The sequence below is a fragment of the Callorhinus ursinus genome, unplaced genomic scaffold (assembly GCF_003265705.2).
Source record: "Callorhinus ursinus isolate GAN/ISIS: 27379988/994484 unplaced genomic scaffold, GSC_fseal_2.0 scaffold12, whole genome shotgun sequence".
Taxonomy (NCBI): domain Eukaryota; kingdom Metazoa; phylum Chordata; class Mammalia; order Carnivora; family Otariidae; genus Callorhinus; species Callorhinus ursinus.
This window is the reverse complement of record NW_027397074.1, coordinates 49,410,974-49,425,489: the sequence shown is the minus strand read 5'-3', so window position 1 is coordinate 49,425,489 and position 14,516 is coordinate 49,410,974. Positions and strand designations below refer to the sequence as shown.

Here is a 14,516-nt window from a genome sequence, read left to right as displayed (position 1 = left end):
CTTTATGAGGTACCTACTTTTAGAATCTTTTCTTGCTTCTGTCTTTGTTCCAGTGTGTTTGTCTTGGGTTCCTGGCAGAGAGGGCCTACATTTGGCAACTTATCCTAAGACAACTCCCACAAACTCCTCCTACTTCAGTTTTAGCCACCTCTTCTTCGATTTTCTTATAAATCTTTTTCATCCTTCTATTATGACTTCCCTCGTGGTTACCACATGTTTATTAAAAGCGGCATGATGGGGTCTGGTGGCTCAGTTGGTTAAGTGTCTGTCTTCCGCTCAGGTCATGATCCCAGGGTCCTGGGATTGAGTCCCATGTTGGGCTCCCGGCTCTACGGGGAGCCTGCTTCTCCCTCTGCTCCTGCCCCTACTTGTGTGCGCTCTCTCTCTCTCTCTCTCTCAAAAATAAAATAAATTTAATTAAAAAAAATAAAAGCAGCATGATGTTCTGTAGTATGGGTGAGACTAATGCTTGTGTTTAGGTCCCCCATGTAGGGTTGTATAGTTTGTGTACTGCATAAGGGTGCTCAGTTGAGAGGACAAGGGGAAACTGAAATCCAGCCCATGGTCTACTTACCAAGTCATGTATTAGTGAGGCTCTGTCAAGTCAAAAGGATCTACATTTTCTAATACATTTGGTAGAGTGTATGTGGAGACTTCAGTAAACATAGGAAAGTATCCTATTCTTTCCCCGTCTTGTTCATATTTATCTCACCATCAAGAGTGAAGACTGTGCAGAGTATTTCTCCCCTTCTCTCTGCCATAGATGGTTTCTCTTCAGTGAGTCCTGCTTTTGCTGGACAGACCCACATACTTTCTTCCTGATAACTGTGTCCCTGGGCTTTGGGTCCCTCTAACCCACATTTTCTCAGCCTTGGCACTATTGACATTTAGGGACTAGCCTGTGCATTGAAGAATATTTAGCAGCATCCCTTCCCTCAACCCACAAGTTGCCAACAGCTCCTCTCTCCCCCACAGTGTGCCAATCAAAAATGTCTCCAGAAATTGACCATATATATCCCTAGGAAATAAAATCACGTCTGGTTGAGAACCACTGCACTAGCCTAAGAGCTTTTCATCATTAATTACTGAACCTTGTGATAGTAAATACATATTTCTATACTGATTGGCTTACATATCTTCAAATTTCAATCATATGTAAAGATTTTCATTTGAAGTTACATTTAGAATACTTAATTTGCAAGTAGACATTCAGTTATTTATGGTAGATCTGAATGACATGCCTTGTTCTTATTTGTAATTTTCCTGTGCTGACTAAAAATGATAATGACCTGGGTGTCTGGGTGGCTCAGATGTTTGGGCATCTGCCTTCGGCTCAGGTCATGATCCCAGGCTTCTGGGATCGAGTCCCCCATCGGGCTCCCTGCTCCTTGGGAGCCTGCTTTTCTCTCTCTCTCTCTGTCTCTCATGAATAAATAAATAAAATCTTTTAAAAAATGATAATGACCTTCAAAACTATATAATAATTTATTATAGAGAAGTGCCAGAGGGTAAGTAAACATTTTTGTCTTCCAAGATACTACACAGTTTCACCATAAAAGATGTAGCATTAGACTTGCCCTTTGTAACAGTCTCTCAGTTCTTGGCATTTTAAATTATTAGAACAAGATATGAAGTTTTATAATTCTTTCTGGTCATATATGTGTTTTTGTAGTATTGTCTTTTACATTGAGCTTGAACATGGCAGGAAGTTGTACTGAAGTGGCTGAGGGTTGGTTCTGGTGCCGCCTAGGTGTGTAGTCTTGGACAAGTCACTTACTTTGTTGGCTCTCAGTTTCCTTATTTACAAAGTAAGAGTAACATAGAACCCACTTCATAAAGCTGTGCAAATTAAATTGTTTAATCCTAGTATACTTATTTAACACAGTTCCTGGCACAGAGATAACAGAAGCCAGCTGTCATAGTAGACAATATTGAACAAAGAAAAAGAATAATGCCAATGGTGGTTATTTAAATGTATTTCGTCTTTCTTAATTTGAGTTCAAATATTATAGATAAGTAATGATCTTTGGTTTTCTTTAAAATATGTCACTAAGGAATATATCCTTGTTTTTCAGATGCTGTTTTTGCAGGTGCCATGCCTACGATGGCCAGTGTCAAGCTGTCTACTCTTCACCCCATTGTGAATCACCCACATTACGAGGATGCAGACTTGAGGTTGGCAACTGATCGAATGTTTCAACCAGACATGCTTACAACTTATATTGACTCCTAAGAATAGCGAAAAATTTACATATGCACACACACACTCTCATCTTCATATTCATGCTGGAAGTTTTAAAAATATATAATAACCTTCCAGAAATCGTAATTTGTACCTTTCGACTCTAAAGGAAGCTTAATAAACCTCTGAAAAATGAAAAAAAAAGAGCTAGTTTTTCTCAAAGTGCAAAGGTCACGTATTTATGATGAAGCTTTGTATGTCTGTTTGTTCCAGTAGAACTGCTGAGTACTAGTACTAGGAGATGGGATGGATCTGGCCCAGGGCCATAGTTGGCCGGCCCCTGCTCTGAACCCCACAAGCCCCTCCCCTGATTTAAGAAACCATTCTCTCTCTTACTTGTGGCCTATAACTAACATTTTCTAACAGAAAAAGTACATGACATTAGCTATATTACATGCTTTTATGAAAATTTAGGGTGTGTTTTGCTAGCTAGTTATGAGAACTCTGGTTTTCATTGAGGTATGCAAGCTTTGTTTTCTTTAAATACCTTTAAAAATTATTTTAATCATTTTAGTCATTGTCAGGGTAATCTTTTCCTGTTAATGCATCTTTGGCCTATTATTAGAGGTAAAATTTTAAATCATTTAAAGCTTTATATCTGGTTTTGGACATTGAACATCTTATATGTTTGAAATTTTAAGAAATGGCCAATGCTGGGTGGGGGATAGGGGCACTGGGTGACGGACGTTAAGGAGGGCACGTGATGTACTGAGCACTGGGTGTTATATGCAGCGGATGAATAACGGAACTCTACATCTGAAACAAATGATACACTATATGTTAACTAATTGAACTTAAATAAAATAAGTTAAAGAAAAGAAATATCCAATGCATAAATGGTAATTATTCAGGATTTCATAAAAACTCGTATTTAGGACCAACTTGTCAGCTGTACTGTACTTTGGTGACTAATCCTGTTTGTCAAGCTTCCTGACTGCTACACTAGATGCCCTCTGTCTGAATGTATGATTTGCTACATTTCAACTTCAATTCATATGCTTTTTGGGTAATTTCAATAGGTGAAATTATCTACCAAAATCTGTTTTCACTCTGTTCACCTTTATCTGAATGTGTTCTGTGAGCAGATTAATTTTATGCATATGCAAAGCAAATTTATATCCTGAACTATTATCCTGCTACCCAGGTCTAGAGTCTAAACCAGTTTATGTCTGTCTGTTCTGGTAAACACTAACAAGCAGTACATATAAAATTCAAACCACTGTAAGTTTTAGCACATGCCAAGTATAAGTAGGAAGGTGGAAACTTCTCTCCAAAAATAATCTGTGCTATCCCCCAAACAATTCATGCTGCTTGAGGTCATATATATGAATGCTCCATCCAGTGCTCCATCCAGTGAGTGTTGAGATTTTAATTTACTAGCAAAATTTCTTTAGTCCATTCTATTATGACTTATTAAAAAAATTTTTAACTTGTGTTTTGAATGTAAAGGGCCCGGACAAAAATAGTTTATTCCACATATAGTCGAAAATCTGCAAAAGAAGTGAGAGATAAATTGTTGGAGTTACATGTGAATTATTACATTTTAGAAGAGGCATGGTGTGTTGTGAGAACTAAGTGAGTATGAGCCCTATGCTATATGATATGGAATATCTTTAAGCAACAACTGTTTTACTTTATTACAATAGTTGTGATTCTTTAAGAATTTTTATTCTAAATAAATTCCATTAAAATATTATCCTAGTATTTTATTTAAAATTATTTCATGTAGGAAAGTATCATTTAAGTAGAATCTAATTTCAAGAAACTATAGTGTATTTTAGCTCCCAGATTTTTTCATTTTAATTTAACAAATAATGTTGCTTTCCTTCATACTTTTTCAAATTCTTATGATAATTTGTATTAGATGTATGAAATACAGATTTGAATTTACAGCAGTGTGAAACATTAGCATTTTTTTTACTACAACTGGATAACATTGAAGTTACAAGATTTATGAGAAAAGTTTCAGGTAACTCAAGAAGTCAAAGTAATTTAAACATTCCTAACTATAATTTTTAATTTCTGAAAAATCACAAAATTCTAAAATGGTTAATGGATATCTTGAGGCCTTTTTTTTAGACTCCTTGACCTAAGAGGTTCTTAGTTGTATTAAGTCGAACATTAAGAATTTTCATTTCTCATATGGATAGTTAGGAATTAGATCATAAAACATTTTGGAAAAGTGATGTTCATAAGTTCTAGTGGCTAATTTTAATATGTAATTTTAATACCTAATATATCTAGGAAGAAATGGCATCTTGTAAAAGAAGAAACAGGAACATCATAATGTTGATGTGTGTGTACATTATATTATTTTAAAATTTATTAAGACAAAGTAGACTTCAAATCAAGGTGTATTACCACAAATAAAGATGGACATTTTATAATGACAAAAGGATTAATTCATCAAAAATATATAACAGTTCTAAAATGTGCATATCTAAACAGAGCTTCAAAGTGCACAAAGTAAAAATGTGCAGAATATAAAGAAAAAATAAGCAAATTTTCAGTGATAGTTGGGAGTGTTAACTTTCCTTTTATTACTGAGAAAATTAGATAAAAAGAGTGTAAGGATTAAAAGATAGAAACATCAAACAGTATCAAATAGCCTGACCTAATTACTCTTATAGAACAGTACAGAAAAATACATTCTGCAGCATATATATTTTTTTAAAGGGTACATGGAATTTTCACCAAGGGAAAACATACGCTGGGCCATAAAAATAGCTTCAGTATGCTTAAAAGATTTGAAGTCATACAGAATTAAATTAAAAATTAATAATTAGACATCTAAATATCTGGTAAATCCATACATACTTGGAAATTAGGCAATAAACTTATGGATAACTTATGGGTCAAAGAAAAAAAACCACAAAGGAAATTAAAAAATAATTTTTTTTTTTTACCTGAGTGCAAAAAGAGGTGTTTTCAACAATGTTGCTGATCTAACTGGATATCTGTACAGAAGAAAAAGTGAACCATGACTCATACTACACCATACACAAAAATTAACTCGACATGGATTACAGAACTAAATGTAAAAGCTAAAATTAAAAGATTTCTTGGAACACAGAACACTAACCATTAAAAAAAAATCAATAAATCATACATATCAAAATTGAAATCTTTTCCTCAAAAGATGTTAAGAAAATGAAAAGGGAATCTACAGACTGGAAGAAAATGTTTGTAAAGTGTGTGTCTGATAGAGATATATATTTTACATGAAGAAATTTTACAAATTAATAATAAATTGACAATACAATTGAAAATGGACAAAAACTTGGGAAGATATACTTCATGAAAGAAAATATGTGATGACTAGTAAATACATGAAAAGATGCTTCATATTATCAGTGTCCAGGGATATGCAAATTAAAACCGTGATGGGATACTCTAACATATACTCTAGAACAGATGAAATCTTAAAAACTGAAATGCCAGATATTGTCAAGGATGCAGATTAACTAGAAATCTCTTACATTGCTAATGGGAATAAAAATGATACAACCACTTTGGAGCAGTATTTGGAGGCTTCTTATAAAAATTTAAGTATATATTTGCCCTATTACTCAGCAATTGTACTCCTTGTGGAATTTAAACAAGAGATATAAAAATATCTGTCCATCGAGGATGTTCATAATATCTCAAACTGGAAACATCCAATGATCAAGAGAAAACTGAATAAACAAATTATAGTATATTCATACAATGGAATGCTGCTAGGCAATAAAAAGGAACAAAATACTGATGTGTGAAGAAAGGATGAATCACAAAAATATGCTGAATGAAAGAAGCCAAACACAGAAGAGTACATACTATGTGATTCCATTCTATGATGTTCAAAATATGCAAAACTAATGGGAACAGAAATCAGAATAGTGGTTGGCTGTGGTGGAACCAGGGGGTAGAGGTGGTGGTGGAAAGACCCTCTGGAATGGGATTGAAGAACTTTTTTTCTTAATGATAGTGTTCACTATCTTGATTGGCATGTTTTTTATATGAGATCTGTGTGTTTTTACTTCTGTAATTGTACTCTAATAAAAAGTTACCCTAAATATACAAATAAATATTTATGCAAAGAAGAATTCTTCTAAAATTCTGGGACTTAGAAAATCATTCTACAGCTATCACTAATAGCCTTCTGAGACACCAGGAATAAGTTCTAAAGAAGGAATAGCAAATTGTCTCTCAAGGCAATTCTTTTTACAATATTGGCTTCTTCCACTTTTCTCTACAACTCTGTTCTATTAAGTATTACATACTCCTTACCTAACTGCCTAAGGCTGTGTTAAAGAAAATAATGAAAAGTGCTAATTGGATTTTATAGTTTGGACAAACTGATTTTAGGAGTTATTGGTCTGTCGAAGGCCCAAAGAATTTGAACATAGGACCCATAAGAAACAGTTTTGGAGGGAGTTCAGTTAATATTGGCAAGAAGAGTTTGACTTATTGCTCCCAGAGATTACAGTTATAAGAACTGGGTGAAAACACAGGCACTCTTCACTTTGTGTGGTACTATATTAACTGAAACTTGAGCATGTCAAAATTATGTTGTGCTTTGCATGGTTCCATGGAACTCAGTGTCATGTTAATTGAGACTTACGTGAATTGGAACTGGAATTAAGAATTACCGTGGCACTACTTAAAGCAAGGACATAGTTCCAAATGCATATACTTCAATTAACAGGATGCATCCAAAGTTAGGTTTAATGGTATTAAAAACAACCACTTGAAGTCTCTGGGAAATGACATAAAAGCAGGGAGAAACTTAGAAACATTTGCTCTTGAAGGACTTCTCTGAATTTGTGAACTTGCCTGAGAGCACTTCCTAAACCATCCCCTCCCTTCTTCTATTATAGCAGAAAATCACAGCCCACTGGCTTGAGGGGACAGATGGTGACAGATGAGCTGTGAGTAGCAAAGCAGCTGGATATTTGAAGGGGACATTTTAGAAGCAAGAGCACTACAGAAAGACCAAAATCTAAAATCTGAATATAGATTCTGCCTAAAACCTATTCTGCACATGCCTGTGGGAAACCTCTGGGAACTTGGGAAAAGGGCAGGTGGAAACTAGGGCAAGATATCTATCCTTTTTATTTATTTTATTTATTTTTATTTTTTTAAAGATTTTATTTATGTATTTTAGAGCATGAGCAGGGGTAGGAACAGAAGGGGAGGGAGAGGGAGAGAATCTCAAACAGACTCTGCACTGAGCACAGAGCCCAACATAGGGTTCGATCTCACCACCCTGAGATCTTGACCTGAGCTGAAACCAAGAGTCAGGTGCTTAACCAACTGAGCCATGCAGGTGCCCCAAGATATCTATCCTTGAAAGAGAACTTCTGGTGAGATTTGCAAATTCCCTGTGCTTTTCACCATGTGCATTTCCCAACTTGCACACACCCTAGGAAGCAGAAAGCAGAGTCATTACTGGTTCAAGGTGTCAGGGCAGAAATAAGGGATAACAAAGCAACTACACATTCTGAGGAAAACCCCCAAAGCAAGGGAAGTATGGAGAAGATGGATTTCCAAATATAACTCTGCCCAAATCCTTGGCTGATAAAAACTCAATGAAAATCCCAGGGCTAAAAGAAAGAAGTAGCTGGAATCTGAAAAAACTGAGCAGAGATAGCTGCTGCACAAGACAGGAGATCCAGACAAGTTAATTTTCTACCAGAACAGAAACAAGAAAGTAACAGTCATCAGAAGAACAAAACAGATTCCAGACTCACTGCCAGGTATTTTCTCCAGTGTTTAGTTTCCAACTCAAAATCACCAGACCTGCAAAAAAATGGGACAGTCTGACCAATACTCAAGAAAAAAGTTAGTAGAAACTGATTCAAATAGGTTGAGATGTAGGATTGAGCAGGGAAAGACTGCAGAGCTGCTGTTATGATTATATTCAAGGAATTAAGGAAAATATGTTCAAAGAACTAAAGGAAGACATATCAATAAAGGACAAGATATGATTCTCAATAGTGAAATCAGTGCATCCTCCCTGGAAAAAACGGGAATTCTAGAACTGAAAAGTATAATAAATGAAGGAAAATTCTTTAAAATTCTCAAGAGATTTGAAATGACAACAGAAAAAAATCAATGACTTGAAGGTAAGTCAAGAAAAAGCAGCCAATCCAAAGAACAGGGATCAAAAAGATTGAAGAAGAATAGCAAAAGCCACAGAGACCTGTGTGTTATTAAGTAGTTCAACACATGGGTAATATAGTACCAGAAGAATGAAAGAAAAGAAAAATGGCAGAAAAAAAATACCTGAAGAAATGTTGGCTAAAAATTTCTTGTTCACTGAAAGCCATTAACTTAGAGATCCAATTAAGGTTAACAAACGCAGCTAGGTTAACCCAAGGAAATCCATGCAATGGTACATCATAGTCAAACTGGTGAAAAACAAGGAGAAGAGAGAAAATCTTGAAAAAAGCAAGAGAAGAATGATATGATAAACATCTGACTTCTTTTCATAAAGAAGTCAACTGACATTGAAATGATAATTCAAAATTCAGATACACAGGATAGGCTAAAATGCACTGGAAATGGTAAAAATGTGGATAAATATTAATCACTATATGTACATATATATTTATTCTCTGAAAATCTTTTAAAACCCTGTGACTAGTTAAAGCAAAGATGATACATTATATTTTTGAGTTTATAAGTCATATATATATGAGACAGCAATAGCACAAGCAAGGGAATAAATGAAAATAAAATGTATGATTGTCTAGAAATAATCTGAGTTTAATGTTAAGTAAATTGTGATATATTGAAGATGCCTGTTTTAATATCTAGAGCAACACAAAAAAAGGCAAAAAAAATGCATAAGCCAATAAATGAAATAGATGATATAGTAAAACTTTTTGCTTGACATAAAAGAAGTCAAGAAAGAGAAACAATCAAAAAAGAGGAAACAAACAGAAAAAAGGGGAAAAAGCCTAAATCAAACAATATCAGTAATCAAAAATGTGAATAGGGACAAAACACTCCAATCAAAAGGCAAAGATTGGTAGACTGAATACAAAAGCAAAATCCAACTGTGTCCGCTGTAAGACATGCATTTTAAATACAAATACATGTATAGATTGAAGGAAAAGGGATGATATTGTTATCATGTAACATATGAAAGCTGCAGTGAGTATAAACATCTGGAATATTCTAGATAAGGCAAAACTATATTGCGGAAAGATCAGTGTTTGCCTGGGCTAAGCTGGAGCGAGGGGACCAACTGCAGAAGGGCTCAAGGGGACTTGTTTCAGTGCTGGGAATTTTCTGTATTACGGTTATGGTGGTACTCACACTCACACTCCATAGACATTTCCCTGTATTTATCAAACTTTACTCATAAATGGGTGCATTTTATTGTACATAAATGATTCCTCAATATAGCTGTTAAAAATAATAGCCAATTTCGCCTGACTTCTTCCCTTTACTGCCTCTAATGCAAGGATATTCCCTAGTGAGAACTAGTATACCAGTCAGTCCAATCATATAGCCACCCAAAATAGGAAAGGGTGGAGGAGAACAAATCTGTCAAACAAGAGCTTTCCTTCCTTGCCTTGGACTATATGTTTTCATGCTAATTTAAGTTAGGTGAAGCCCCCAAATGTGAAATTCATCAGGAATTAGAGTAGCTTTCCTTCAGTTTGTCTCCTACTACTCATGGGCCTTATGTCTGGATGGTGTTACCACCTAGAAAATGTATTTATGTATATTTCATTTTGAAAATAAATTTTTAAATATGTATTTCTGAATGTATATTGGACCTTTACTGTTAAGTTTAATGCTATATTGGTTATTTGGTTAAGTGGAACATGAAAATGCAACATATACTTAATTTCATTTTTATCCTTAAGTGTTGAACTTATATTTTTTGAAATGATACTTTAAAATCTTTATTAAGGGGAGCCTGGGTGGCTCAGTTGTTAAGCGTCTGCCTTTGGCTCAGGTCATGATCCCAGGGTCCTGGGATTGAGCCCCGCATCAGACTCCCCGCTCCAAGGGAAGCCTGCTTCTCCCTTTCCCACTCCCCCTGCTTGTGTTCCCTCTCTCTCTGTGTCTGTCTCTGTCAAATAAATAAATAAAATCTTTAAAAAAAATAAAATAAAATCTTTATTAAATAAATTAGTCTCAGGACGCCTGGGTGGCCCAGTCAGTTAAGCATCTGCCTTCAGCTCAGGTCATGATCTCTGGGTCCTGGGATGGAGCCCTGCATCGGGCTCCCTGCTCAGCGGGGAGCCTGCTTCTCCCTCTCCTCCCCACTCATTACTCTCTCTTGCTATCTCTTTCTCTCTCTCTCTCACTCTCAAATAAATAAAATCTTTAAAAAAAGTCTCTAAAAATCTTAGAGCTACTTTATAATTTATATATTCTCTTCGTATATGAATGCATTTTTAATATGGATATATATGTGCCCTTTTTTTTTTTTAGGCCTGGTTGCAGTATGCTGGAAATTTGGGATGTGGAAGACCCTTCCAATACAGCTAATCCTCCCTTATGTAGCGTCTTGCTCAAGGACGGGAGGCCTTACTTCACCACAGTATTTCAAAATAGTATGTACAGAGTACTAAAGGTTAACTGAAAACAAGATAACCCATCACACTGTGTGTAGAAAGCAATCACTTTGCCTTATTTACATTAATAAAAATCACAAGCTTTAATAAGGGACCCATAAAAAGAAGATAATAAAAATGGTTTCAAGTTATTCTGATTATTAAAAGGTAAATTATTTCATTGTTTTCCATTGAATGTCAGCCTTATTAAGCTTGTTCTTTAAATGATTAAATCATTTCATACTGCATAAACCAAATGTCCATCTTAAAAGTTCTAAAGAAAAAATATATGTAAAAGAACAATGAAATTCAATAAATGAAAGGTATTATTTAAGTCCTTTTGTATTCAACTGGGTGCTTCAGATTTTTCTAGTGCCAGTATGTACCAGCTCAAACTCTTTAAATCACTTAGAATAGACTAATGCAGTTTCTGAAAAGATACTTCCTTAAAATCCTGATACTAATCACAACTTCTTTACCTCTGTGAGGAAATTTGTGTGTAACCATGTGTCTATTAAGGTTGTGTTTGCTTTTATTAGCCCTCGGGAAAGATCTTCAATAGCTTTTAATATTTATTTTATCATTTCAAGTTAAATATTTTCAAAAACAACTTACTTTGTAATGTTTTGAATCTCTTGAAACTTACTTACCCAACCAGATAAGTATTTTCTATTGATTAATTCCCAACCGAAGTTCAACAGGTTATTAATCTGTCTTTGTAATCCAGTGGGTTTTCTTTTAACATCCAGGCAAAATAAAAATTGCTATGGTACATGACCAAATTTGGGGGTTAAAACATAATCAGCAAAGAAAATCCAGCTAAATTTATCATATGAGATTTTTAGATCCTAGATCCTGAATGAAGCAAAGGCATTTTTCATCTTGATAGCCCTGTACTCACTGGACATAGTCTTTCTTTCTGATTACCATCTTTCTAATCATCATCTTTCATTAATAACATATTTCTGAATCCTCATTTACCTTTGGTTTTGGATGAGGAAACTGATGTTTTATAAATCTCCTCCTCCAATATAAAACCTATGCAACAATAATGCTTTGAAAGTGGGAAATAGTTATCTTGAAGATGTTGCCAAATGCAAAGATAAACACTCTTTCTCTGCTTGAGAGACAGTGAATATGCTACTATTTTAATATCTGTCTACTTTAAATTAATCATCTCGGAGTTTTTGTGATTCCCTTATGTTCTTGGTCCTCCACATTTGGGAAAACAAAATGACTTAATTCTATAGGTTAGTTTGTGTATAGTAGGTAGGAGAGTATATTCAAGAAAACCAATAAAATTACTTTTCAACTTTTATAATTGTAAAATATTTTAATACAGGATACAAAACATCTAAGAAAGCATGCCCCATTTCATCAGTATTTTCAAGTAATTTGTTTGGGCCTAGGTATGGGGCAAAGAAGGAAAGGAGACTTAACATCTAACATTCATAAAAATTAAAATTCTGGATGATGTTTTCATAGGAAATATTTTAAAGAAGTTGGTAGAATTTTTTTAAAAGAAGAGCTGTATTAGCTAATAAAATATTTTATAAAAGTGTACTTATGTGGATTTACACATAGGAAAACAATTAAAATTATTTTCAACTTTTATAGTTGTAAAATATTTTAACAGGATGCAAAGCTGCTAAGAAAGCGTGCCATGTTTTACTTATTTTAACATTTTCAAATAATTTGTTTTGGTATGTGGGGCAAAGACGGAAAAAAGATATAAAACCTAACATTCATAAAATTAACACATTTTCCATGGTGTCATAAAAAATAGTTTTTGAAGAAGTTGGTAGAATTCAACAACAAAAAGGGAAGAATAGTATTAACTAGTTAAGTATTCCATACAGATAAAATGTATTAATATGGATTGTGTTACTTTCATGTACTATGTATATCTGAAAATTAAAAAAACCCTTGAAGATCCTCTGTGTGTTTTCTATCTTTTCTCATCCTTTCCCAAGCATACATTTGGACATTGAAATAATTCTGATGTGAAGGTAGAAATCACAAGTCCCTGAATTTATTAACTGTGTTTACATCGGCAATAAATCTTTCTTAACCATTTTAAAATAATTCTGCATCATCTCACACAGAAGGCAGTGTACTGTGATGGAAATAGTGTGGGCTTTGTAACCAGATGGGTCTAATTTTAAATCCTGGCACTTCTATTTACTGGGCGTATTACCTACCATCCATTCAAAAGGTATTTATTGAGTACTTACTGTATGCCAGGCACTGTGCTAATTAAGCTTCGTCATGTTGCATGACTGTGAGCTTCAGTCTCTTCACCTGGAAATTAGAACTCACACTACCTACTTGGCAGTGTCATGATGAGGATTAGTAAGATAGTGTGTTAAAGTGTTCGGCACATGTAGCTATTCACTCAACAAACGTTAGTTCCATATGCTCATTCTCCCTGCCCGCTAAATAACCAGTTTAGTAATATCAAGTTACATGGTAGGTTGTTTCATCTCAGAATTTCAAACAGTCCTACGTTCCAATTTTAGTATATGTGCTGCTGAAGCGAGCACTCAAACAGTTCTACGTTCATTCTGTGTCAATAAATAGGAATACCGGGCTACCGCTTTTGCTTTGGTACAAATAATGCTATTGGCTTCTTCCCTGCATTTCTTTTATTGTTTACTTTTTTGAAATGTGAAGACTATGAGTGAACACTGTGGGTTGGGTGATGGGTAGATTTTCCTCAGTGCAATGAAGAGTTTTCCTTAGTTTCCTATGATCATATTTATGCACATCTATTTGAAACTATAGCTAGAAGTGAGTTGCACACAAGCTAGAACCATCCCCCCATCTTCTACTTGTCAGAAGCTGATGTATAGCTTCGGTGAATGATACGTGTCTTCTACTTTTTTGCTGCTAATAGACACCACATCAAAAAACATTGAGTACTTTTCATGTAAATTTTAATTTTTTAAAAAAATTGTATTAGAGAGAACCTGAGTGGGGGAGGGGCGGGGCAGAGGGAGAGAGAGAAGCAGACTCCGCACTAGGCAGGGAGCCCGAGGTGGGTCTCGATCCCAGGACCCTGAGATCATGACCGGAGCTGAAGGCAGACGCTTAACCAACTGAGCCACCCAGCGCCTCTCATGCTGATTTTAATAATAAAATTATATTTCATTTGGTATGTGTCTATTATACAAGCAATAGGAACTCATGGAATTTTTGTTTTGAAAAAAATTTGAAAGAAGGAAAAATATTCAAACAAGCACAGTTACTGTCTTACTGTTTTCTTCCAACTTGTAGTCATATTTTGCTTGTTTTCTTTTAACATAATTCAAACAGTCTTAGGTTTTGTTCTTTATACAGACAGCAGATATGGAAATGTTTTACAGAGACTATTTTTAATGGCTACCTAATATCCCATCGTGTGTGTGTGGCCAGAGATGATGTATCTAAACCACTGTTGAGCTATTTCCATTTTTGCTACTGCATGTATGTGTATGTAGAACAACACTACAATGAATATTTTAGTGCAGTAAGATTTTTTGATTTTCAGATTATTTCCTTAGGATCGATTCCATAAAGTTAAATTTCATTTAAAAAATGTGGATACCCTTAAAGCCTACAATGCAGGTTGCCTCAAATTACCTTCGCAAAAGAATTATATACACCACCCGAAGTCAATGTACGACAACGCTCATTTCACAACACCCTCACTGACATTGGTCAGGCTTATTAAAATT

The 14,516-nt window shown here is 34.8% G+C and overlaps 1 protein-coding gene across 4 annotated transcripts in view; it reads left to right on the top strand.

Moving 5' to 3' along the window:
- The window catches only part of DPY19L2 (dpy-19 like 2), a 91,773-nt gene extending 79,038 nt beyond the window's left edge, over positions 1 to 12,735 (top strand). For 3 of the 4 annotated variants that reach the window (XM_025873137.2, XM_025873136.2, XM_073899052.1), the window contains 3 exons: positions 2,076 to 2,175; positions 3,692 to 3,817; positions 10,679 to 12,735. In XM_025873137.2, coding sequence (XP_025728922.1) covers positions 2,076 to 2,175; positions 3,692 to 3,817; positions 10,679 to 10,829 — 377 coding nt within the window. In that variant the 3' untranslated portion in view covers positions 10,830 to 12,735. The remainder of the gene's footprint in view (positions 1 to 2,075; positions 2,176 to 3,691; positions 3,818 to 10,678) is intronic. The other variant, XM_025873138.2, reaches the window with a different exon arrangement.
- The last annotated feature ends 1,781 nt before the right edge of the window (positions 12,736 to 14,516 follow it).